The 26855-nt window shown below is 41.9% G+C and overlaps 3 protein-coding genes across 4 annotated transcripts in view; 2 read left to right on the top strand and 1 right to left on the bottom strand.

The window, feature by feature from the left end:
- LOC118215099 (protein NLRC3-like) overlaps window positions 1-26855 on the bottom strand; it is a 162173-nt gene that overhangs the window by 78717 nt on the left and 56601 nt on the right. The window lies entirely within an intron of this gene.
- LOC118215118 (histone H4) lies at window positions 3090-3483 on the top strand. The gene has a single exon (XM_035395565.1). The coding sequence runs from the start codon at window positions 3118-3120 to the stop codon at window positions 3427-3429; it is 312 nt and encodes a 103-aa protein (XP_035251456.1). The 5' UTR covers window positions 3090-3117; the 3' UTR covers window positions 3430-3483.
- LOC118215112 (histone H2B-like) overlaps window positions 3555-26855 on the top strand; it is a 195963-nt gene continuing 172662 nt past the window's right edge. The window contains exon 1 of one of the 2 annotated variants that reach the window (XM_035395557.1): window positions 3555-4808. In XM_035395557.1, the coding sequence (XP_035251448.1) occupies window positions 4589-4808 (220 nt within the window). In that variant the 5' untranslated portion in view covers window positions 3555-4588. Of the gene's footprint in view, window positions 5045-26855 lie in introns of both variants that reach the window. The other variant, XM_035395558.1, reaches the window with a different exon arrangement.

Raw genomic sequence — 26855 nt, 5'->3', positions numbered from 1 at the left:
GAAGAAGAAGAAGAAGAAGAAAGAGAAGAAGAAAGAGAAGAAGAAGAAGAAGAAGAAGAAGGAGAAAACGCAAAATCCCCTTAGTTTGGAGCTTTATTGTGTGGACATGTGAAGTTGTTTATGAATTCTGTTTGTTGAAATGGGGACAGAATGTACAGAATTTAATGTTTTTAAGGGCTGAGTGTCTGTGGCTGTTGTGGTTATTTCTGTGGGGAACCCTGAAAAGTGCCAAACTCTCGGTGCTGTATAGGTATGGGGCATGCCCCCGCCAAGGCGTAACTTGGCGGGATGGCATACCTGCCATCCCAATTATGCCAGGAAAAATCTCAACGGATATAGTCAAAGGCTGTCATCCATTTCCCATTTGAGTGAAAATAATATCTAGAAAGTCATTTTAGGCCATAAATGGTCCACAAGGTCAACGAACCAAGAGAATTAATGTAGATCTGAATAAATTGTATTTTATAACTCTTTTTTTACATAGACACCATCAAAAAGATCTTACAGAAAAACAGGAAAATTTGGCAAACAGTGTGAACCCAGAAATCAAGCAATTCAGGTAAATAAATAAATAAATAAAACTTCCACTTCTACTGCCACTGTATTTGCACTTCTGTTACTTTTTTGTAATTCCGATTCTTGGAAAACAAAGTTCCTAGAGGTACCTTTTTAGATTATGCCTGTACTCAAAAGGGATCATGAATAGCAACCATTTTATTTTGGGTATGTCATTTTCGGGCTTGTGTTGAAAAATATGGGGCGATACAGAAGGAGTTAACTGTTGCATATGTAGTGGTATAAGTGTAACATGGAAATGCCCCAGGGTGTTATGCTATGGCAGCATATCTAAAAGATTTGAAGGAAAGGGGTGTACACAACGATGAGAGAGAATACACAATCACTCTCATCGTTGTGTAGACCCCCATTCTTCAAATTACCCAGTCACAATGGTAGCTAGATAAAATACTGGATTTTTATTTTTAGTCTTTTCTGCAAGTGGCAAGCTGGCCAATGCATGTTTAAGTCAGATTAGTTTTAGACAGCATTCACTCTAGGAATTGTTGCAGGGGTTTAACTGCCAAACATTTGACCAAATGTGTAGACTGGCGAACAGACTACAATTCTTGCTCTTCTGTTAAAGCAATAATTTTTAGTCCATTAAAGTCAAATATAAAACGTAAAATAACGTGTCATGTGAAGTAACACCTACAAAGGCAACTTTTTGGAAACAATAGAGGGACATTTACTAACACCAGTGACACAAGTAACACCTTTGGTTGCCACCTTTGGTTGCCATTTTACAATAAAATGATTTTGTTACAAATAAGTAGCAAAACAGCTATGACCACAAGCATTCACAATGCAACTAAGTTGTTCATGTCACTGATAATACCAGTAAAACCAGACTAGGCAGCAACACCAGTGAAATTATTGTTAAAATGGAGGGTTTTCTAAAAAGCTCAATGTAATTACATGTTTCTAAAATACTGACAGATTGCCAGCAGCAGAGAAAACAACATCTCAGACAAAAATAGAAAATTATGATGTTTTATTTAGAAAAAGTATTTTTTCTTTCTGTCTTTCTTAATTAAAAGCTTGTAGGAGCAAGCAGGTACAATTAACAACCAACAAAACAATAGGCCAATTCACCTGTGGCACCTCTTCGATCCCCAGGTTACTAAGAGGGAAAGGCTCTAATGGTGCAATAATATCAGGCTTATGCTGCAGAAGGCCCGCCAGCTCAGTCACAATCTGTAATGTGGAAAATACAAACATCAGGCCTGTGTGCTGTAATAGGGACCATTGGTATTGTGCAACATACACAAACGTTAGGCCTGTGGGCTGTAGTAGGGACCATTGGTATTGTGCAACATATGCAAACATGAGGACTGTGGGCTGTGTAAGAGATACCAAGGGTGACTGGACTGCAGCAGAGCATGACCATAAGGAAAAGTGCTATGATGCTTACATGGGAGGACGCAATTAAACAATAATTACAAAATGACCAAAACAGTGACAGAACCGCTGCACGGTTGTAGACAGCAGGAAGACTGTTTTTGTTAAGACTGAAAACAGGCACAAAACCACAGGGGCGCCATCAGTGTGAACCAGCACGGTGAGAACAAAGACCTGTGTGTCTGTGGCGTGTCTATAAATGACACCTATACCTGTACCTGTTCCACCCAAATCTATGGTCTCTCTGGGAACGCTAATGGTGAATAAGGTTCCTACCTGGTCACATTATTAATTGCACAGTCGATAAAACAAAACCTGCATATCATAGGTAAACATTATAGTGGCGTCTGTGAGGAATGTCAACAGTAGTATGTAGAACATGTGTTAGGCTATTGAGTAAATATGAATTGAGAATTTACGAACAGCTGGGTTAAAGGATCTGACGCTGGAAGGAATACTGGCGTATACAAGTAGCGGATGAGTTCATATAACCTACTTGTTTTACTCCTTGAATTAATGTGTTATCGTACTTACATAATATCGTTCCTGACAGTCAAAAAACAGTCATTAGTTCATGACAGAAAAAAAAGAAGGAGATTGCGTGAATGCACTATGAAGGATGGCAATCGCAATTAAACTTAAAAGAAGACATAGCAGATATTAATTTTGCCAACACGTCAGCTTTTAACACGTCAAAAATGAATATTGTATCACGTCAAAATGTATCTCATCAAAATCTGTCGTGTTGACACGTTCATTATATTAGTCTAAAGACGTGCAGTATTTTCCTATTTACACCTGTTAACAAATTGGGATGGCAGGTATACCATCCAGCCAAGTTACGCCTTGGCGGGGCATGCCCCATACCGATACAGCACCAAGAGTTTGTCAAAAATAACCCCCACGAAACGTATTTTAAAAGATGTTTTGGCACTGTTGGCGTTCCACTATGCTCGAAGATGTTTTTTTTTCTCATGCGACTTGTTCTTTCAGCAGCAGGGCCGCATATACTCGGAGGGATGGGAGAGCTGGAGGCGGGCTTTAGCAAGAGCCGCCTTTTCGTTCATACGTGGCTTCAATCGGGTCGTCTTTGCGCACATATATTTGTCTTGTTTCGAAAGCTAAAAACTGCGTACTTACTTTCTATTGAAAACAAAAAAAATGTCAGGTCGAGGGAAAGGTGGAAAAGGACTTGGTAAGGGAGGTGCCAAGCGTCATCGCAAAGTTCTCCGTGATAACATCCAAGGGATAACTAAGCCAGCGATCCGTCGTTTAGCTCGCCGTGGAGGAGTCAAGCGTATATCTGGCCTTATCTACGAGGAGACTCGCGGAGTGCTGAAGGTGTTTTTGGAGAACGTTATCCGCGATGCCGTCACCTACACCGAGCATGCCAAGAGAAAGACCGTCACCGCTATGGATGTAGTTTATGCTCTGAAGCGTCAGGGTCGCACTCTGTACGGCTTTGGTGGATAAATCTTCCTCTTCATTTCTTTGCTGAATTACCCAAAAGCTCTTTTTAGAGCTACCCACATTCCCTATACGAAGCAGAATTTCCTAGTTTCTTTTGGCGTCCATTTTGTTCATGATAACGCATTTATGAGTGCCATAAAGACAGCGCGCCTACTGCTGTAATATTGTGTAAGGTGAACTTGTACGAGCCGTGTACATATGTAGGCGGTCCCCTAGCAGTTGTGGTTATATTACATTCCCGGCATTCAGCAGATGCTCTTAATTTTTTATTTGTTGAATGTACTGGTTTGACTTCAGAAATGAAACTCCCACAGACATTTGTTAGTTTACCATTTGAGTGCAATTAGAACCCGAACCTCTCACCCGCCCAGAGACGAACGTGGTACCGGTTGGCTAAAGGTGAAATCGCCCTTATTACATAGTTATTTAGAAAATGAGGGTTGCGTCGCCAGTGTTTGTCGGTGTAACCTGCTACAATGCCTTCGCTTTACTGCAGTTGTGTGCTTATTTAGGGAACTAGCAGAGTTACACCAATGCACCGTCGATGCCAGTTGCAGCAATAATCGCTCTCCTGTACTGGTCGGCGTACTAGTAACGCCTATTGAAGTAATACGCAAGGCAATACGAAATCGAGCAGACTGTGAAATAAAATGGCTAATTCTAGGCGAAGTTGCGATAAATGTTGTATACTGAAAGGTACTTGGTACCCTTCGTGGTGTTTTTAGAATTCCCCTTTGGGATTATTTGTATCGCCTCAGTTTCGATGGCACAAGCAGTTGCTCAAATGTTCACGTTTTTAAGTAAACGTTTTTTAAAGCAAATTATTGCTCAAAGGGAGAGTGCAATGGACTTTAGAACATTAGTAACTGCAATGAAAGTACATTGAGAATTTCTTTAACAAGAGTAAGAAAGTTAAGACACATCGGTTAAGAAAATGGTGGGGAGGGGGTCTTTTGTTCTGAAGAAAGACAGACGTTATGTTTTTTTTGCCGACCCGCCGTATTGAACCAATAGATTTTGAACATAAAATCGTGGACCAACAGCCTCCAATGAGAATCGGTCTGACGTCACCGGCAAAAGGGGAATGTAAATTTGCATTCATCCCCGGTCAGACGCTTTAATTACGAGACACAATTGCGTTCTCTCCACTCCAACGTGCAAGATGCCTGAAGTTGCAAAATCAGCGCCCAAGAAGGGCTCGAAGAAAGCCGTGACCAAGACTGCTGCGAAAGGCGGAAAGAAGCGCAGAAAGAGCAGGAAAGAGAGCTACGCTATCTACGTGTACAAGGTGTTGAAGCAAGTTCATCCTGACACCGGCATCTCTTCCAAAGCCATGGGCATCATGAACTCATTTGTCAACGACATTTTCGAGCGTATCGCCGGTGAGTCCGCCCGTTTGGCTCACTACAATAAGCGGTCCACCATCACTTCAAGGGAGATCCAGACTGCAGTGCGTCTTCTGCTGCCCGGAGAGCTGGCCAAACACGCAGTGTCTGAGGGAACAAAGGCTGTTACAAAGTACACCAGCTCCAAGTAAACTAGCATAAGAATTTCACCCAAAGGCTCTTTTAAGAGCCACCCACATTGCAAACAAAAGGCAGAATTTCATTAACCGTTGGTAAGTGGAGTAGATTCGTTACTCAACGACTTACTAACAAAAAGCATAAATACACATTTATATATATATTTTTTGAAAACATTAAATTAATCAATGGAGCCAAGTTCCAACGCATAGCTGCACATGCACGGCCTTTGTTGTGAAAAAATCAGCGCGTATCCGATGAGTAATTGATTCATCCATTACTTGTACCCATCCCTAATCTGAACCTGTGATAACTAGGGGCTCAGGGTCATCTCAGAGACTGGGTGGTGTGCAAACTATACTTCTGCCTTCGGCTTGGTGGTCTAATCCATTCAACTGATGTGCAGCAGATCCAGGTTCAAACCTACAGTAAAACCATTTCTTTGAGAGGTAATATTAACATACCTGCTCAACAGACAAGCAATGACTTTTCAAAATGTACTGAATTGTGGTTACACTACAGTGACAGAAGCAGCCACCCACATTGCGCAACTTGTTTCTAAGTTACGCCTTGGCGGGGCATGCCCCATACCTATACAGCACCAAGAGTTTGGCACTTTTCAGGGTTCCCCACAGAAATAACCATAACAGCCACAAACACTCAGCCCTTAAAAACATTAGATTCTGTACATTCTGACCCCATTTCAACAGACAGATTTCATGAACAACTCCTCCTCCTCCTCCTCCTCTTCTTCTTCTTCTTCTTCTTCTTCTTCTTCTTCTTCTTCTTCGCATTTTTCCTGCCGCCAATCCCACTAGCAACATGTCTCCCCATTGGACATTTTACCGACACCAACCAAATCTTCACCTACACGACCCAATCAAAAACGTGCATACACACGCAAAATACCCATACCTTTTTATTCTGAAACATTTCTAGTTTAAACAGCTAGTCTGCCTGTGGCGTAGTGGGCAAGTTCCCAGTCTTGGGAATGTGGGGTTCTAGGTTCAAGCCCAGCTAGGAGCACATTTCTTCAGCCTGCTTTTACCCTCACTAATGATTGTCTGCTACTTCTCAATTATTGCTTTTGCACCATATCTACCCGCCATTCACCGAACGTATGCACTGCATTATGACATACCGTCTGCACATTCAGTTATTAACCGGCTACAATATTGCAAAGCCATATGGATTCAACGGGAGCTCTTCTGTGCTTACTGGTCTGTGTTCTTCTTTAAAACCACAAACAGGTTTGCTAATGATATTTCACGCAATGTGACAAAGTCACAGATTGGTAAACCTCCGGTAGATAATTTCCTCTTTTACACTAACGTTTTCTTACGCTTTTATATTTTCTTTACCAAAACTCACTCACGGCCACCCAAAAGCATTTCATGACGGCAGATGTATTCATTTTATTAGAAAGTTACACCAGTTCACCATTCTGCCATTTCTACTAACTATATTTCTTCACTTGGCTACTGTACAAAACCTTCTTATCGGCAAACGCCACATTTCTACATCCATGTTACCTCACCCTGTTCTCTATCTAGCCACATACAAACAATTACTACGTATGTACGTTCTGCAACTCCCCATTAAAACATTACATTTAAAATCATGACTCACTCATAATTATAACTACTAGTACTGAACATGACAAAAGCACAGCAGTTCAATACATTTCACACGTTACTTAACTCTCCACTTTAACTAGTATGTTTTATACAGACTGTTATATAAACCGCTTGATAAGGAAACTAAGCATGGTCACTTCATTTACTTTGCACTATAGTCTGTGATCATGTCAACCTTCACCTACATGCCCATTCTGCTAAAAACATATTGTTTCAACTACGCAATTTCATAATTTTTCCTAATTTATCTCACACTGTTGTCATTTTCTCATATGCAAAGCCTGCTGGGACATATGCGTCTGCTCTTATTCTCCACTATCAAGTTTTCCGGTTCTAGCTTAGCAAAACAGCGAAGAGGATTCCTACCAGCAGATAAGCCTATCAAAATGCCTTATAAACCTTACAAACACTAAAAGTGCATCTCCACGAAATAACAGAAAACGGAGCAGGACAGAAGGGTACACAAGTTGCGACCGAGGGAGCTCTAATTCTACTGGCTTGCTGATTCTTTTGTCAATCAAGGCTCATTGGATGGCCGTCAAATCCGTGAGCCATATTTCACCTGTGCTTCTGATGCGTTTACACTTACACCACCGCACCCTTTGTCACAGCCACTGTTTTACATATATAGCAGGGGTCCTCAATCTTATCCAGAAAGGGCCGGTGTGGGTGCAGGCTTTTGTTCCAACCAAGCAGTTACACACCTGACTCTGCTAGTCAAGATCCATTGCAAAGACCCCAGTGGTTGATTAGTAGAATTAGGTGTGTAACTGCTTGGTTGGAACAAAAGCCTGCACCCACACCGGCCCTTTCTGGATAAGATTGAGGACCCCTGATATAAGGCAAACCGAAACTGCTAAATGGTACACGCTCATCAGACTGTACAAATTCACACAAGGATAGCCATAATCCACAACCGTTTCTTGCAGTGTCATTTCGCATTTCTCACTCTCATAATAAAACGCTTTGCAAAAAGAAATGATATCTCATAAAAAACACGTTTTCAACGTACAAAAATGGCAAGTTACTCACACATACAAAGCATACATCGTCTATAACTCATTCATTCAGACTGCCAAAATCCAGACCTTCCATTAAAAGTATTGATATCAAAATGACGCCAAGTTACAGTACTACAAACAATATCTTGCCTCGCCAAAATTAAATAAAATGTATTCCAAAGCAATGCTACCCAATATTTCCTCCATTCTTTCAAGTCACTTGGCCCTGTGTTTTGTAATCTTACCATTTTACAATGTCATGCAAACTTTGTGTCACATCAAAGAGTCAAATATTTCGAATTGCTTCAGGGAACACATTGAAATTCATGTACAAAACTGCTGCTGAGTAACTACAGGAAGCATATTTCTCCAGAAAACATGTTTATACTTGCTTCTGAACTGAATTTCAGTACATGTACAAGTTATTGTATATTTGCTATGTACAATAAATACTGCATGTAAAATACATATTGTACATACATACATAGAGAACTTCTTTATCCCCATGGGGACATTTCCCTCGCAGCATGTTACATTCACATTTACGAACACACACTTATACCAAGACATATACTATCATTCACGCAACAGAAAGGCTGGGCAGCGAAATACATACATACCAATACAAATTGGACATATACACGCCTATTCAATCCATCTTGACTGTGAGAAAGCCATCCACACATATGTTTGGCCTGTCAATGTAGTGCATGCTTATACACACAGGGCCAAGTGACTTGAAAGAATTGAGGAAATATTGGATAGCATTGCTTTGGAATACATCTTATGCAATTTCGGTGAGGCAAGATAGCCTATAGTGTTTGTAGTACCGTAACATGGCGTCATTTAGATATCAATACTTTTAATGGCAGGCCTGGATTTTGGCTGTCTGAATGAATGAGTTATAGACGGGGTATGTCTTGTATGGGTGAGTAACTTGGCGTTCTTGTTTGTTGAAAACGTGTTTTATATAAGATGTAGCACACTACATAGGGAGTGAGCGGCAGCACGAACGTTTGCTCTGTGACACTGTTCTCATCACCCTGTGCTACTGTTATCTTTTGAATATCCGTCGCACAATAACGGGCGGTGCATTTGTCAAGGTCAGGAGCAGCCCCAGCTGACTCCCGCCACCCGACAATGCTTTTTTGGTACAGGAACCCACCCACCACAAGGAGATCAGGACAAGGCAGATAAAAGGCAGACTTTTATTTGTTTTTAATTTATAAAAACAGAGCACGCCACCTTCTCGCACCAGCCCCGCTCTTCCTACTTCCCCCCGGCTTCTTTTGTTACTCTCCAACTCCGGCCCTCCCCTTCCCTTCCACAGAGCCCCAACGCAGGTAGGGGCGTACACACCCCTCACACACCACACTCTCCTAAATTACTCTCCAACTCCGGCCCTCAATAGCATTAACAAAAAAAACCCACCAATCCCAACAAAACCAAACAAACTAAAGCTAAAAGTCCTTGTCTGAGGAACCCAACATTCACCCCCGGCCTCTCTCACGTTCTCCCTCTCACCTGCCTCCTTAACCCTGCAAGCTCGTTAGGGCAAACACGAAACAGCTGCGCCACACCCCCAACTCCCGCGACCGGCGAATCGGCTTACGCCCCGATCTGCATGTGCACCCAGACTCCAATGATCAATCCCCCAGCGAATCTGGCCCAGCTGCCAGGCTACCTCCTGACACGTTCATTATTGATGTGGCGACAAAGCAACGTCGTCTTTGGTCCCTGATACAATATTTTTTGAACGTAATCTGTACGTGTATATATGAAATTATCCATTAAATATGAATTAATCTTGGCATCGACCAAATGTATAGCAATATATCATTCAAATAATCTTTTATCAGGGACGGAAGATGATGTTTTCCTTGAGCGCTGTAATGCCGTTGATGTGATGTGGAGTGGAGCTCTACATAGTCAGGCAGGGACCCCAGAGAAGAGCAATTTAGAAAACATTAGGTAGCATTGCTTTGGAACACAGCTTCTTTAATTTCAGTGAGGCAAGACAGTAGTACAGTAACTTGGCGTCATTTTGATATCAATACTTTTAATGGCAGGCCTAGATTTTACCAGTTTGAATGAATGATTTATAGACAGTGCTTTGTATATGTGAGTAACTTGGCATTTTTGTATGTTGAAAACGTGTTTTGTGAGATTCATTAATACAGTACAGAACATCCGTAGGTAATATTTTCTTGAATGAAAACGGGAAAAAAGCCAATTATTATTATAATTAAACTTATAAAAGTTTAGGATCTGAGAAGAGCTGACAGGTGAAATATTGATTGAAGGCCTGAGAAACACATTCAGTAAATGATCCTGCACTCCCACATTGTGGACCACTATTTGACACAATTATTTTTTGATTTGTGATGGATATTACTATTATTCTACTCCAAAACTTGTTTTTAAATGGTAATTACAGTCAAGACAGTCTTTATAATAATCAGATTTGGCATCCCTAGTCTTAGATTTGATATTTCCAAGTTGTCTATATACTTCCCAATCAGCAGGATCTCTTGTCTGTCTAAATTTAGGCCAAGCTTTATCCCTCTCCCTGTAGAGATCTATGAGATCAGAGTTTATCCACGGAAAATGTCTTCCCTTCACTTTAACTTCTCTCCAGGGGGCGTGTTACCTGAGTAAATTCAGAATAAATAAAAAATGACATACATCTTGAACATATATAATTAGCTGAAAACTTTCTAAGTTAACAGAAATGACACCTCAAATAAATATATCAACATTTATTTTCTTACACTGTCACATGTTTAATGATTTTAGGTGGAAGTTTGGGAAATGTTGTTTTCCAGTAAATAAATTAAAGATTGATTATCTAAGCAGTCTAGCCAAACACCAGCTTTTAAAATACGATCAGGATGACTGTCATCGGGACTCCCCCTCCACTGCCACCCGGCCCCGCCCCCGCCACCCGGCCCCGCCCCCACCACCTGGCCCCGCCCATCATCTGAGCCCCACCTCCAGAGCGTCATTCAGCTGCCTAATTTGATCAGTGTGAACATTGACTGACTGACGGGTCATTAAACTTGCACCCTGAGCCGACCAGAGGAGGATGGGTTCCCCCCTTGAGCCTGGTTCCTTCTGAGGTTTCTTCCCATCTGCCACAGGGAGTTTCTTCTTGCCACTGCTGCCTTAGTCCTGCTCCTGTGGGGGTTTAGGCCAGGGTTGTCTGTGATGTGTATTGTGACAATTGTTTGTGAAATGCGCCATATTAATTTTTTAATTTTTTTATTTTTGATTTGATTTGACTAACGGGTATCCAGTCTAATAGGGATTGTAAAATTGGGATGGCAGGTATGCCATCCCACCAAGTTACGCCTTGGCGGGGCATGCCCCATACCTATACAGCACCGAGAGTTTGGCACTTTTCACGGTTCCCTACAAAAATAACCACAATGACCACAGACTCTCAGCCCTTAAAAACATCAATTTCTGTGCCTTCTGACCCCATTTCAACAAACAGAATTCACGAACACCTTCACAGATCCACAAAATAAATCCCCAAACTTAGGGGATTTTTTTCCTTCTTTTTCGTGCCTGATTACATCATCACAAATACAGTATACATAGAATATGTCTCGCTATTTGAAATTTCGGTACAGTACATCAGCTAATAAAAACATCGGATACACAGGCAAAGTGGATGTATATAGAAGTGCAGTCTTTAAAAACAGCAAAACTTTGCCGTTTCTATGTCTTCTTCACTAGTAGCTGAAATCTTACTGTTTAACCATGTTTCAGACAAAGTAATTATATTAGGTTTATGTTCATCAACCCACACTCTAAATAAATCACTTTTACATACAAGCCTCTTAACATTCATATGGACTATTTTAAACCAAATCCGTGTCAAAAGTGGAAATGAACTGTAACCAAGCTGCTCATGTTTACTGTAAGAGACAGACCCTTGTCTCTGGAGCTTAGAATTTGTAATCCAAAGAACCTGAGTTGAGCCAACATAAAATGTAATCGGCTACTTAGCATTTTGTAGTTGGAGGAGCCTTACATTTATTATGGTACATCAATACCAACTGCATTGGGCTGCTCCATGTTGTCAGACACTGCTGAATGTAGTGCTGAAAAACAGCAAAACAGGATTGCAAACATGTTGACTTTATTTCACAATCTGCATGTCTAGCAATACAAATTTAAATGTCTTAATATGAGGTGACTGCACTGTGAAAACTGAGTATGTGATTTATAGTTGTGTACTTTGTATGTAGGTACTGCAATTTGTGTCTTAGGGTAAGAATTTTGCCCGTCAGTTTGGATCATTGCATTTAGTTTTCCACATTGAGTCAAAGCAATCATAGCATTCTATAATGCATTTGTAATGTGTGACTGCAGTGTTTAGAAATGCATCTGAAAAAATGAGAATAACTGCAGGGTCTCAGGAACATCTCAGAGACTGGATGTCATGCAAACCACACTTCTGCCTTGATTTTGGCTTAGTGGTCTAATCCATTCAACTGATGTGCAGCAGATTCAGGTTCAAACCTACAGGAAAACCATTTCTCTGAGAGGTAACAGAAATATACCAGCTCAATGGACAATCAGCGACTTTTCAAAATGTATTGAGTTGTGGTTACACTACAGTAACAGAAGCAAGCATTCATCAGACACTACACTACACTAACTTTTCTTATAATGGATTTTATTTCCACTACTGTAGATGAATGCCATTGCTTCAACTGTGCAGATTTTAGCCACATGCTGATCTACTCATATTGAGCCCAAACATTACCCCATACAGAATATGAAATAAGTACTACTGTGTCACAGGAGTTCAATACATCACACAATAATAAATCATAACACCAACACATCTGATATTTTTAATAATTCAGGTTTAATCATTGAAGATTTTTTTCTGAAAATACAGAAAAATAAAGCAACAGATTAAAAAAAACAAACAAAAAAAAAACAATCCTGACCCAATAAATAAGGAAACTCAATTCATCATTGTTTACAGAAAAGAAATAAGTACACTGCAGTGATCATTCTGCATTCTCCCTATCAGCTAGATTTGCCCACAGAAATTTGCACATTGGAACTCTTGTGAAAATGAATGAAAGCAACTGTAAAAACTAGTAAAATGCACATTTAAGTGGAGGAGTTTGCCACTGGCTTCTTTTTAAAAAGATGCAGATACAGGAGACAGAATTATTACTTCAAAAACATTTTACTCTGCCATCTTTTGCCATTATTACCCTCAATGTTATATTATTGTTTTAATAATCAAAAGTACATAAACACACCTTGAACATTTGAAATATAAATTTATCAAAATGTAAAAAAAAATAAAATCATATGTAAATAGCGAGTGCTTAACCTGAACCTGCTAAAAGATCATACTCTCATGTACAGGGTTTAAGCTGTACTGAGGCTAATATGGGGCAATTGCAGTGGTAAGGCATTGCTCAAGAAAGGTTGCAAGTGTGTTGACGTGTGTGCGTGTGTGTGATTGGGTGAGAGTGTGTTTGTGTGCGTGAATTTGTGAATGTGTGTGTGCATGCGTACGTTTGTGGGAGTGACTGTTGATGTGAACATGTGTGTGAGTGCGTGAGTATGCGTGTTTGTGTGTGCCCGGGTTGCGTGCGTGAATGGGTAAGAGAATGTGTGTGTATGTGCACGCATGTATGTGTGTGTGCATGTGTGAGAGTATGATTGAGTGCATGAGTATGTGTGCACACAGGTGCATATGTGTATGGGTAAGAGAAAGTGTGTGTGCGTGCGTTTGTGTGAATGTGTGTGAGACTGTGTATTTGAGTGTGTGCGCGTGCAAGATAATGAGTGTATGTATGTGTATGTGTGTGTGCGTGAGAGTGCCTTTGTGAATGCGTGTGTGTTTATACGTGTGTGTGCGTGTGTGCATACAGGTATGAGCGTGTGTATGTTTGCATGCATGTGTGTGTGTGTGTGCGTGAGATTGTTTGTGTCTGTGTGTAGGTGTGTGTGAGTGACTGGGTGTGAGAGAGTGTGCGTGCGTAGGTGTGTGAGCGTGTGTGCATGACTGGGAGAGAAAGGGTGTGTGTGAGAGTATGTGTGTGCGTGATGGAGTGTATGTGAGAGAGAGAGGGTGTGTGTGTGTGTGTGCGACTGAGTGTGCGAGAGTGTGTGTAGGTGTGTGAGTGCGTGTGTGTGTGGGTCTAGGTGCATATGAGTGTGTGTGTATATATATATGTGAGTGTGTGATTGAGTGTGTGTGTGTGTGTGTATGTGTATATGAGTGTGTGTGTACACGTGTGTGTGTGTGTGTGTATGTGAGTGTGTGTGTATATATGTGTGTGTGTGTGTGTGTGGGTATAGGTGCATATGAGTGTGTGTATATATACATATATAGGTGAGTGTGTGATTGAGTGTGTGTGTGTGTATGTGTATATGAGTGTGTGTGTATATAAGTGTGAGTGTGTGTATAGGTGTGTGTGTGTGTGTGTAGGTGTGGGTGTGTGAGGGTCTAGGTGTATATGAGTGTTTGTGTTTATATATGTGTGTGAGTGTGTGATTGAGTGTGTGTGTGTATGTGTATGTGTATATGAGTGTGTGTATATATGTGTGTGTGTGTGTGTGCATGCGTTCGAGTGTGTATGCACACGTGTGTGTGTGTATGCGTGTGTGTGTACATGTTTGTATGTGCGCGCATGTGTGTGTGTCTCTACTCCAGTTAGCAGAGGGACACTGAGGAGTGTGTGTTTTGACACGTGTTTGTGTCTCTTCACGCGTGTATGTGTGTGTGCGTGAGTGCATGAGTTTGTGTGTGTGTGCGTACGTTTGTGTGAAAGTGTGTGGATGTGAGTGTGTGTGTGTGTGTGTGTGTGAGTGACTGAGTATGAGAGAGAGAGAGAGTGTGTGTGTGTGCATACGGTTATGAGCGTGTGTACATATGCATGCATGTGTGTGTGCGCGTGAGAGTGCACTGGTGAATGTGTGTGTTTGTGTGTGCGAGAGATTGTGTGTCAATGTGTAGGTGTGTGTGAATGTGTGTGATTGGGTGTGTGAGTGAATGGGTGTGAGAAAGTGTGTATGTGTGTGTAAGTGTGTGAGTGTGTGTGCACGAGTGTGTGCGTGCGTGGGTGTGTGAATGCATGTGCATGAGTGTACATCAGCGTGTATGTGTGCATGGGTAAGAGAATGTGTGTGTTGACACGTGTTTGTGTCTCTGCACGCATGTATGTGTGTGTGCGTGAGTGCATGAGTTTGTGTGTGTGTGCGTGTGTTTGTGTGAATGTGTGTGGATGTGAGTGTGTGTGTGTGTGTGAGAGGGTGTGTGTGTGTGAGTGACTGAGCATGAGAGACAGAGAGAGAGTGTGTGTGTGTGCATACGGTTATGAGCGTGTGTACGTATGCATGCATGTATGTGCGTGTGCGTGTGAGAGTGCACTGGTGAATGTGTGTGTTTGTGTGTGCAAGAGATTGTGTGTGTCCGTGTGTAGGTGTGTGTGTGAGTGTGAGAGAGCAAGGGTGTGTGTGAGAGTATGTGTGTGTGTGTGGATGTGTGTGTGTAGGTGTGGGTGTGTGTGTATGTGTATGTGAGTGTGTGTGCGTGCATGCATGCGAGTGTGTATGCGCATGTGTGTGTGTATGCGTGTGCACGTGCATGTTTGTGTGTGCGCGCATGTGTGTGCATGTTTGTGTGTGTGTGTGTGCGCATGTTTGTGTGTGCGCGCATGTGTGTGCATGTTTGTGTGTGTGTGTGTGCGCATGTTTGTGTGTACGTGCGTGTGTGTCTCTACTCAGCAGAGGGACACTGAGGAGTGTGTGTGTGTGTGTATGTGTGTGTCTCTACTCCAGTTGGCAGAGGGACACTGAGGATCTCCACACATAAAATCCAGCACAGAGGGGTGTGTGTGGAGTGAAGTGTGTGTGGAATCTGTGCAGGAGGGTCAGTGTGTCAGAGTCAGAGACGCTGTAGAAGGACAGAGTGCCGGCCGGACGGTCCACACACACTCCTACCCTGTACACACACACTCCTCTACCATCATCAGCATCACACACTCCTGCTCTGCGGTAGGGGGAGGGGGGGGCAGGTATGTGTGTTTGGTTCTCATTGTGCCAGACAGAGTAACTGAGTTTATCAGAGTAACTGAGTTTATCAGAGTCACTGACTTTATCAGAGTAACTGGGTTTAAAGCACTCCAGACTCCAGGAGTTTTTATTCCATCCAAACCTACAGTCATTACCCTCTCCTTTCCTGCTGATTCCTTTATCTGTCACTGCTATATGAACCTTTTCCCACCACCCAGACACACTGAACTCAGCCTCCCAGTAACAGCGCTCACACACACTCTCTCCGCACACAACCTGGGGCCAGTACTCAAATCTCTCTGGATGATCAGGATATGGCTCCGCTCTCCCCCGTGTGTGTGTCACCCTCCTGTTCCCCTCAGACAGAGACAGGAATCTGTGCGCTGTGTTTGGATCCAGTGTGAGCTGACAGCCGTCTGCACACCAGAAATATTAATGAGATGAGAATTATCATTATTAATATTCACCTCATTATGTGTGTGAGAGAGAGAGAGCTGTCATAGTACCTGTGTGTGTGTGTTTGTGTACATGTGTTCCTGTTTGTGTGTTTATGTGTGTAAGAGAGAAGTCTCTCTCTCTCTCTCTCTCACACACACACACACACACACACACACACAGCAGAGTGTGTATCTATGGAAAGTGTTCTGTGTCGATACACACTCACATTTCCTGGGTCCTGGTTTGGTCATGTTCTTTCCTCCATGGTCCACACTGTAAGAACAGCAGAACAGAATTTAGAATTTTAACCATCCTTTATTTCCACTCTCAACACACCAATGACATCACATAAATAAAAACAAAGACACAATAAAACACAAAACCGAGATCATATGAAAAACACACAAATCTGTCACAAAGGAAACTTATTCCATTCCCTCACTCTATTCCATGTGCAAAAATAGCTCCCCTCCCTCCACTGAACATAAAACAGCCTTATAACACACACACTCTGAAACACACTCAGGTTCTCCATTGCTTTGTAATACTGAAACTCCACCATCACTGTGTCCCTGATCAAACCCCTAACTACAACAACCACATCTTATTTACTGCAGTGATCCCGTGGAGCACCCTCCACAGGAGATCCCCAACCCTCTTGAGTAACGCTGGTGTGAACAGTGCCCTCCATGCCCCCCCCCCCCCCCAACTCCTTTTGTGTGTGTGTGTGTGTGTGCATATGTGTGTGAGATGCAGTGTGGAAGCTCTCTGTACTTACAGCAGTGTGAGTGTGTCCAGTTTAGCAGCAGGCAGCGCTCTCACTCCTGAGTCTCCTGGGTGATTGTATCTCAGGTCCAGCTCTCTCAGGTGGGAGGGGTGTGAACACAGAGCTGAAGCCAGAGAATCACAGCCTCTCTGTGTGACTCTACAGCCTGACAGCCTGCAGAAAGAAAGACACACACACAACTTACAAACATTAATATAAACTAACAGGGCTGTGTGTGTCAAAAACATAGCAGTGTGTTACACACCTTACAGCACATTAATATAAACTAACAGGACTGTGTGTGTCAAACACAGCAGTGTGTTACACACCTTATACACATTAATATAAACTAACTTGGCTGTGTGTGTCAAACACATAGCAGTGTGTTACACACCTTATACACATGAATTGTCTTCAACCTTCCCAAGTTCTCCCCTGCTGAGGTCACTCCACTGGCTACCAGTCACGGCAGGTTCAAAGTCCTGACCCTCACCTACACTGCAGCCAACAGGATGGCCCCCGTCTACTTACAGCACATGATTAAATCCTATACGCCCACTTGAGCACTGCCTTGCACCCCCTGCCATCCGGGTAAAGGGTTCAATCTTGTCTCTACCACAGAGCTTCTCCACCCTAGCCAGTGGTGGAACGAACTCCCTGTTCCTCTACGAACCTCTCCCTCACTACCCATCTTCCGCCGTGGTCTGAAGATGCATCTCTTCAGACTATACCTGGACTAACTATCACCACTCTGTAGATCATTTCTATCATTTAAATCCCCCTATTTCTACACATGTACCTCCTGTGCCACTCATGTTACATGTACCTCCATCCAGCACTTATTGTGCCCAGTATCATTGTCTAGATGTTGCTTGTAATGCCTACTAGTTTGACTTAGCATAGGTTAGGTCAGAGTAATGTTCACTGTGTGAACTGGACTTAATGTGTTCATGGCTATGAATAACTGTGCAAAGTATTGTACCTTATCGGACCTGTGTTTTGTAGTTGTTCCAATTACCTTTTGTATGCACTTATTGTACGTCACTTTGGATAAAAGCGTCTGGCAAATAAATGTAATGTAACATAATATAAACTAACAGGGCTGTGTGTGTTAAACTAAAATAACATGAATGTGGAATGAGTCATTATCAAACACATTTGAGTTTACACCCCACTACAGTTCAGTAAACAGGACTAATTCATTTTCTTCATTCATTTGTGTAGTCAAATTCTACCAAGAGGAAGAACAGGAACATGCTGTTTCAGTTCTGTGGAGTGTCTGTTTTCACATTAGAAACATTGACATCAGTGTTGTATTTAGTCACATTGTAGCCCTAATTTATTGAAGGGGTTTGTGTTTGTACTCACCCCATTCTATGCAGTTTACAGTGTGGGTCCTCCAGTCCAGCAGAGAGCGCTCTCACTCCTGAATCCTGCAGCTCGTTGTCTCTGAGCTCCAGATCTCTCAGCTCTGAGTGAGGAGAACGCAGGACTGAGGCCAGAACATCACAGCAGCCCTCTGTGAGATTACACCAACCCAGCCTGTGGAGAGACCACACACACACAAACACGCACGCACGCACACAAACACACGCACAAATTCTTTGTGACATTGTTCACCTTGACAGTTGATACATATGTACCTACGCATTCCTGAGATGTACACACAAAAACAGGGAGGGGGGTGTGTAAATTAAGTTCATAAAGTATTCTGACTAATCCACAATAGTCTAAGGCAATTACTGGGCTCTAATAACCCTTTCCATGTGATGAACTTATCTGATTTGCAAACATATTAATTTCATCTGCAAACACAAAAAACAGCATTTTTGTGGTGCACTTTACCTCACCTGACATGTTCTTCAGTTCATAAACATCTATACATTTCAAAGACGCTGAATATTCATCACTATGAATAGATAAATATAACTGTTAATGTACTCGTATAACCCATTAGCTAAATACATTACTGTCATCATGATAATATTTTCTTCCTAATCTTGTAACCATCAAGTTATCAAACAATTTAAGTTTAACAAATTATACAGTCTGTCAGGGTTTTTGACATTAATTTTAAAATATTCAGCAAGGTGAAATGAAACCGCATTCGATACAAAATTGCGCTCTTCCTTATTTACCTCTCGCCAAAGTAACGTGACGGTAACCATGACGACGCTGTTTAAAATGTGGCCGTTAGGAGGGTCGGTTGGTTACCATGGCGATGCCAGCTCGCTCTGAGCTGTTTACTGTTACCTCAGCTAGTTCATTCTTTGAAAATACAGAACTACAGTTACATAACACAATTATTTGATAATAACTATTAACACTTTGCAAATATCATTTGTTTACCATTTACATCAAACAACATGACCCTCAAGTTGACACTTGTTGCCGTTGTTCTAAGTTCAGCTTTCGCTTTGACTCACACAGTCACAGGCACAAGTTAGCTAGCTAGCCAGCCCAACCTACCTTAACGTTACTTCATGACCCAACCTAGCTAGCGGAGCCAGAGAGGAACTAAGCAGCTAACTGTCACGGACAACTTAAATATATACACCAGTATATAAAATAAGGTTATTAATATAAGGTTTTATCTAACCAGTCATGATATTATTGGTCAGACCTGCGATATTGTCCCTGCTAACAGCTGAAGCAGTGCCGGAGCCGTGTACGAGCTGTGCTACACTTCAGTTCATCTGGCACGATTTTACAGCAACGCAACTACGGCATCAACTGGAATTACACTGCATCGCCATCTAGTGGCTGTATCAGAACAGCACAACTGATTACTGCCACTAACTTTTATTGCTGGTAGACACTAGATTTTCAAAGATGTGGTGTCTTTTGAAACATCCACACATTGCACCTATGTTCTCCATGTCTTTACGCTATAATCCATCCAATCATTTTATTCTCGCACGCTTTTGCGAATATAATAGGTTAATTACTGCGTTACATTTAATTATTTTTGTATCAATGATAATAATAATGAAAATAAAAGCCTGATGTATTAGGTCATTTCTTTCTTTTAAAACCCCTTATCAACACGTTTGGTAGCCTTTGTGGAGTAATATAAACTGCACAAAAAATGTAATAAGTGGGAGCATTTGAAGTTTATTAGAATACTTATCTAAGAAATACTCCTGTAAATGATGTTATTCTTTAGATGATAGGAGCTAGAGCCAGAATATTGATCTCTGAATCAGACTATTCCACACAGCATGACTGCTTACAAAGGTATAATATCCAGGCTATGACTTGGGACTGGAACCACAGAAAAATGACTAAACTAAACGATGTAACACTGCATCTAAACAGCAGCTCACATGTTGTTCAGATGGACACTCTCCCACCAAGATGTACACACATACCGTGCCGGTGAGTTAATGCCCGGCTTTACCAGCAGAATAAAATATCATTTTATTCACAATCCTTTCAGAAACACCACAATCCTGAAAATTAAACATCCTGCTAGACTGAACTCTGACAGTTCTATAGATGTAATTCTGACCCAAATGGGCCCTTTTCCTATACTGTAAGCTCTCTGAATTGGGGCAATGGGCTCATCTACCTTTTCTATGATCTTTTCTCTGGGCTTAAGCCTCCCATCCCATACTAGACGTGCAGCTGCCACCTTTCAGAGTGGACAGTGAGTTAGTTTTCAGTGCTGTAGGATGTTTGGCCACCACCAAAAGTAAAGACAACACACATTTTTCATGTGTGGACAGTCAATTTGCTCATTTCCTTTTAGTTTTCTGTGACAAACTTCCCACAGCACTGCAAGCTAACACAGCTAAAGGCAGATTCACTGTAACAGGAAGTAATGCACATGCTCATATATATGTATTGTGGTGTGGGCCTCTGGAGCCCCGCCCCTCCCTGCCATCAGCCGCCACTCAGCTCCACTTCACCTGTGTCTCACCGGCCCAGCCTGCCACCCCATGGACAGCGCCAGAGGGACAGGGCTGTGTTTCAGCACCTCCACTCCACACTCAGACCTGGACAGCGCCGGAGGGACAGGGCTGAGTTTCAGCACCTCCACTCCGCACTCAGACCTGGACAGCGCCAGAGGGACAGGGCTGAGTTTCAGCACCTCCACTCCACACTCAGACCTGGACAGCGCCAGAGGGACAGGGCTGAGTTTCAGCACCTCCACTCCACACTCAGACCTGGACCTGAGATACAATCAGGCCGCCAGCAGCACACCAGTGCTTTTCCCACACCACTTTCCCCTTTGCCTGAGTAGCTGCTGGCCCTATATAGGCCTCATGGTCTCACTCCAGGGGTGTGCTGGCTTTCCCCTCACTGATCGACTAACAGAGTCTCTGATTCTCGTTTATTTTATTTTTTTGTGGCAGACTCGGACGTGCCCCTCCTCGTGGCCTGAATTTTGGACCCACCTGCACTTCCCTAGCACTTTTGCTTCCCCCAACATTTGAGTAGCCTGATCTCTCTCTTTGAGTAGTCTTTCACCTCGTCTTTCGTGTTTCACTTTTCCCCTGTCTTCATTCATTGTGATACCGCTGTCACAATAAAAGTCCTCAACAGGCATGTTGCCAGCACTGTCTGCCTCGTCTGTGCCTCGTTCCCATAGCATACAGTATGGATGTGATAAAAGTTTATTAAAGGATATGAAAGATATGGAATTTAAGGTATCTGTAAGTGGGTGGAAAATCACAACCTGTACCTGTACAACATGCCATATAAATGATTTGCAAATGTAGCACACAATGCAAATCATGCAAACTATGCAGACTACACAGAAGTATAAAACAGTCCTTAGAAGGACCATCACTGTAAACCCTTGCAGGAGGACATGCAACACATACAGGAATGATATATTCAATCATTAGGGCACACCAGTAGTACAATGCCCCTTATTTACTGTCAGTATAATTACCATGCAGCACTCCTGTCCCTGTAGGGTGGGGGAGGGGGGTGTGGTCTGGTGGGGATGGTGGTAGGTACTAGAGTCTTGTTCAGGTTAGACTTTATTTTGTCAAATGTAAACTAGTGTGGATTGTGGGAGATGTTCTCTGGATAGCATTTAAGGGAAGCTCAAACAATTTACTTCATTATCCAAAGTCCTTTCTTAAAAAGCATTTTTGGTATGCATCACAATTTCTTTGTGTTCCGTTTCTTTATCTTACAATCTCTTCAGGTGCATGTCCTTTCCTCTCTTATAGCATAGTGTCCAGTCCATCTTGCCATGTCTGGTAAATAAAATGATTGCCTCTTAACACTGTTAAAGCTTTCTATTCATGGTTATTGCCAACTCTCATATTTTGTCATATGATAAAGTACTCTTTCTCCTACAGCGCATCCAAAGTACGTGGCTTACTTATACACTGACTGAAGTATGCATCTCTGCTCGAACAAATCACTGCATTGGTGCCATAAATAAACTTCTCTTTCGTCATCTTGTGTTTGAAAGCCAACTCTAGGGAACGACATCCGGTCCAGACCTCCATAGAAGCATCCAGTTTCACCAAGTGTGGCTCTGACAGACAGTAGCGTGTCCAATCCGAAAGGAGGCTACCGCCCTCCAGGAAGAGCATATAGGACACTGCAGGGCTACTATAGCCAAGGGCTACAGACTCCAGTTCAGAGTGAAACCCCCCATTTCAACAGTCATTTACTCTCAAACACAAGAGAGTGCTCCCATGTTTAAGAGGAATAAATTCCTTCCTTCTTACAAAAAGGAGGAAATACGTGTGGTTCCCAGAGATCGAACCCAACATAGTTTTGAATTTCATTATTTCCAGCTCCCAAAGAAGGACGGTTCTCAACTTCCTTTCTTAGATCTCAGTGTTAAACAAACATTTGAGGCAATATAATTTCAAAATGTTAACATACAGCATTCTTTCACGTTCAATATATCAGAAGAATTGGAAACTTTTGTGCAATTCTTTTAATCAATCGTCGGCACCCAATAATTGATTAATAATGATTAACTGATTAGATTAAAATCTACTCCACGGCCTATAAAAAGAATGACTTAAAATATGCTTAGCTTAATACTTAAGCATTTTTGTTAAGGAGTATGAGCATGTCTGTGTGCTTTGGGGTCAGTCTGGTGTGCAGTCTGCTGAAGGTGAGACCAGCAGCTGAGAAGACGTGCTCAGATGGCACTGATGTTCCAGGAATGGACCAATAACGTTTCACTAACGCTGCCAGTCAAGGGAACCGTGACTCTCTAATTTAACATTCTAGAAACGTCTCTTTAATTTGATATCTAATCACCAACATTAGGTTATTCATTGAAATGGTTTATTGAAAATTAACTGTTTAATCTATAGAAATTAATCAATCAACATTCTTATTAAGAATGAACACTTAACTGATTAACATAACATCCCAGTTTCACATCAGTAAATCTGAAAGATGAATTCTTCCACGTAAGCATTTATTCCCCTCACACAAAATTCCTCCGCTTTGCCCATCGCAGTGTTTGCTACAAATACACAGTTCCACCCTTCGGCCTTTCCCTGAGTCCACGGGTGTGCTGTGTAGTGGTGGGTCTGGCTCCACTGAGACCTAATGAGGCTCAGAATACTGACTTATACAGACGATTGGCTGATTATTGCCAATTCAAAACCCAGAGTTGTGCAGGACACTCAGTGAGTTCTGAGACATCTGTTGTCTCTTGGTTTCAGAGTAAACCTCCCCCAAAAGCAATCTCTCCCCATCTCGGAGTGAAAGGCTCTTGGGAGAAGATTTATACTCTGTATTCATGTGAACTTGTCTATCAGCAGACTGCATTTTATCTCTCAGTGTATGTCTCTCTCAGTCCAAACCGGGCTTGAGAGTACAGTATCACACATGCCTCAGACTACAGGAGCTGATGGTGTCAGCCTCTCAGGTTTTGCCACTGGGGCTGTTAAGAATGAGGGGCTTTATGAGGTGGATTTCATCCCTCCACCTCAGCCCCCTGCGCGATCTCCATCGCCGTCTCACGGTGACACACAAGCGCTATGCAACTCTGCGTCACTGGGAAAACACAGACTCTTACTGTACACTCAGGGAAACCCTCTCAGGATCGTTTTCATACAGAAAAAAGGACAGACACATCCCTCTCTGGGGTGAGGGGTCTCAGGAGGGTTACATAGTGAATCAATTTTCTTTTAGCTATTAACTATATGGACAGCTCTCAGATATTTTCTTCCCTGTCTAAGGGGACATCATGTGCTTGTACGCTGTGATAATGACTGCGGTAGCATATGTCAATCACCAAGGTGGCATGTGCTCCCTCCAGCTCCATGGTCTAGCCCACAGACTGTTGGTCTGGAGCAGCCGTCACTTTCTGTGGTTACGCGTGACCCATGTTGCTTTAGGCTCGCTCCTGTGGGGGTCTAGGCCAGGGTTGTCTGTGAAGCGCATTGTGACAATTGCTGTCAATGCCCATGTTAAAATGTTAAGCACTCTGAATCCTGAACACAAGTAGTATTGCGTGCAAGAACCTCTCCCTTAACCTACATGTAAAATGTATTTATGTAAATATGTAATTTAACAATTATTATTGAAAATGACATTTATAAATTAAATAGACAAATTCTTTGATAGGCCAGTCGACAGTAACCTGGTAGAATCAAGTGACAAGCCAAAACAAATTATGTATCAGGTAAGAAGACTAAATAATTTTATTAAATAAGGAGTCAATTAAAATAGTGAATTGAAATGATACACTCTTGAAATCATGCACTTATTGAATGCAGGCTCACTACATCTAAGGTACAAAACAAAACAGAAGAAATTAAACAATATGCTAATTTGGGATTACCAGAAAAGAGAGAGAGACTGATAAGACAGACCATACCAAAGTATTACCCTCTTCCTGTTTCAGTGCCAAAGGAACAAATGAAATGAGCTAAAAAGCACAACCAAGAAAGCACCACCAAAATAAAGACCAAATACAACACAACTTTTTTCCTGAGGTCATCATAAACACTTAACGCAGCATGGCTTGAGCATGTTTGCCCTGATTGAGAGATGCCGAGTTGAGGTGTGGAAAGGGGGGTGGGCGGGGAGGCAGGCACATTTAACAAAAGGACAGGTCCATCTAAAAGCTGACAGTGTACTTATTACATTAAAGTGACCTTATGTTGTTGAAAGCAGGGCTAAATATTCATGAATTATTCCCAACCTATTCATGAATTTAGTCCCTTTCTAACAAGACCAAACAGGAATATAATAGGTAGTATAAGAGGTAATTCTGTTAAGCTATTGTATACCTATAAAAAGCATGGAAGTTTACTTCTTCTTCTTCTAACATAGACATAAAGATTTTCCAATCAATGATTTCAATTAAATGCCACAAATTGCATTTAAACTTAAGATCAAACAGAACAGGATCTTTGTTCATTCTGTAGCTACACTGGGCCTCCAGCCTTGTAAATAGCTTTGTCTTCTGGTTTGTCTCTTCTGAGACAAACTCTGCAGGAGGCGGGACCCATAGATCGCCTGCCTAGATAAGGGTATCAGAGTGGCGTAAAGGACGTTTCCTTTAATGTTCGTGGAGTGGAGGGTAGGCAGCATTCTTCAAGCCAATATTGTATCCAGTTCACTGTTTCTCTCTCTGAGGCCAATAATATAAACACTTGATATCTGACATACTGCAGATAAGTTAATTGCTTATTTTGCCCTCCCACCCAACCACAGCGTCTGGCTTTAGTCGGTTTGTGGTCTGAAGAACAAAGCATCACTGCAGACCCGTCGCCCCGTCCCACAGGTGGACTCTTCCATTTCAGAGCAGTCAGCAGCTCAGTGGTTGCGGTCTCATCAGAGGCAGTTTGTGAAAATGAATAGGTATTGTGTAGCAAGACCCATGTGAGCACCCTGGGGCAATACAACAGGACCCTTTGTTCCTTTTTTTCTGTTTTGTTTCTTTCCTCCCAATTCATTGTTGAGCTCATTGAAAGTCAGCCATCTAGCAATAAGAATTGTGCAGCCACAACTAATGCCAATGATGTTCAATTCAGTAAACTTTATTTATTCCCAAGGAGCAATTCATTTCTGGGCATATTGCCAATCAACATCAAAAACAGATGGGAGATCATATACCCAATGACCTGACGTCACATAAAACTGAAATTCAAATAAACACATTTTTTAAAAATGCGGTAAAAAAAAGTACAATAAAAAGTTATGGAGTATATACAGTGGCCCCAAAAAGTATTCGGACACTTAAGCCACGCTTAAAAATGTATGGATTTCATTGAATTAAATAACACAATTTTAAACCAAGTGGCATTTATGTTAAAGACAGATACCTTCAAGCAAAACATTTCACAAAAAGATGTTTGCTAGGTTTTAAATTATAAAACAATAGATATACTGTTCCAAATTAGGACAAAAAAGTATTTGGACACTCAAACCTATAGGCCTACTGATTGTGAAACTTAGTGGAACATGTCCATGGTTAATTTGATGATGAACTACACCTGTGGTTGGAGCGCCTGTGTGAAATTAAGGATAATTGACTCATTTACCCACTATAAATGATCTTGGAGCAGTTGTTTGAAAGTAATTGCAAAAATGGCTAAGAAAAGTGAAGTAAGTTCTGAGAAAAGGTCTAGCATCATTTGTTGGCACAAAGAAGGCAACTCTATTCGACAGATCAGCAAAAAACTTAATCTCCCATCTTCCACAGTTGGGTATATTGTACAAAAATTCAAAGATGAAGGACTTGTGAATGAGAACAGAAAGCGCAGAGGCAGACCCAGAAAGACCACCAGCAAATTGGACAGGATAATTGTTGGTAGCATCAAGAAAAACAGGCGAGAAACAGCAGCAATGATTGCCTCAGACATCAACAAGAATTACCAGATACAACTCGACTATTCGAAACAGGATCAATGAGCATGGGTACAGAGGGCGAGTAATGCGGCGAAAACCATTCATTAGCCTAAAGAACAGGAAAGCCAGGGTAAAATTTGCAAAAGAACATGCGCACAAAGACGGCAGCTTTTGGAGAACTGTCTTATTTTCTGAGTCCAAATTTAACCTC

Source organism: Anguilla anguilla, chromosome 16, assembly GCF_013347855.1.
Source record: "Anguilla anguilla isolate fAngAng1 chromosome 16, fAngAng1.pri, whole genome shotgun sequence".
Lineage (NCBI taxonomy): Eukaryota > Metazoa > Chordata > Actinopteri > Anguilliformes > Anguillidae > Anguilla > Anguilla anguilla.
The sequence above is the reverse complement of the archived record's forward strand: the minus strand, read 5'-3'. Positions and strand labels throughout refer to the sequence as shown.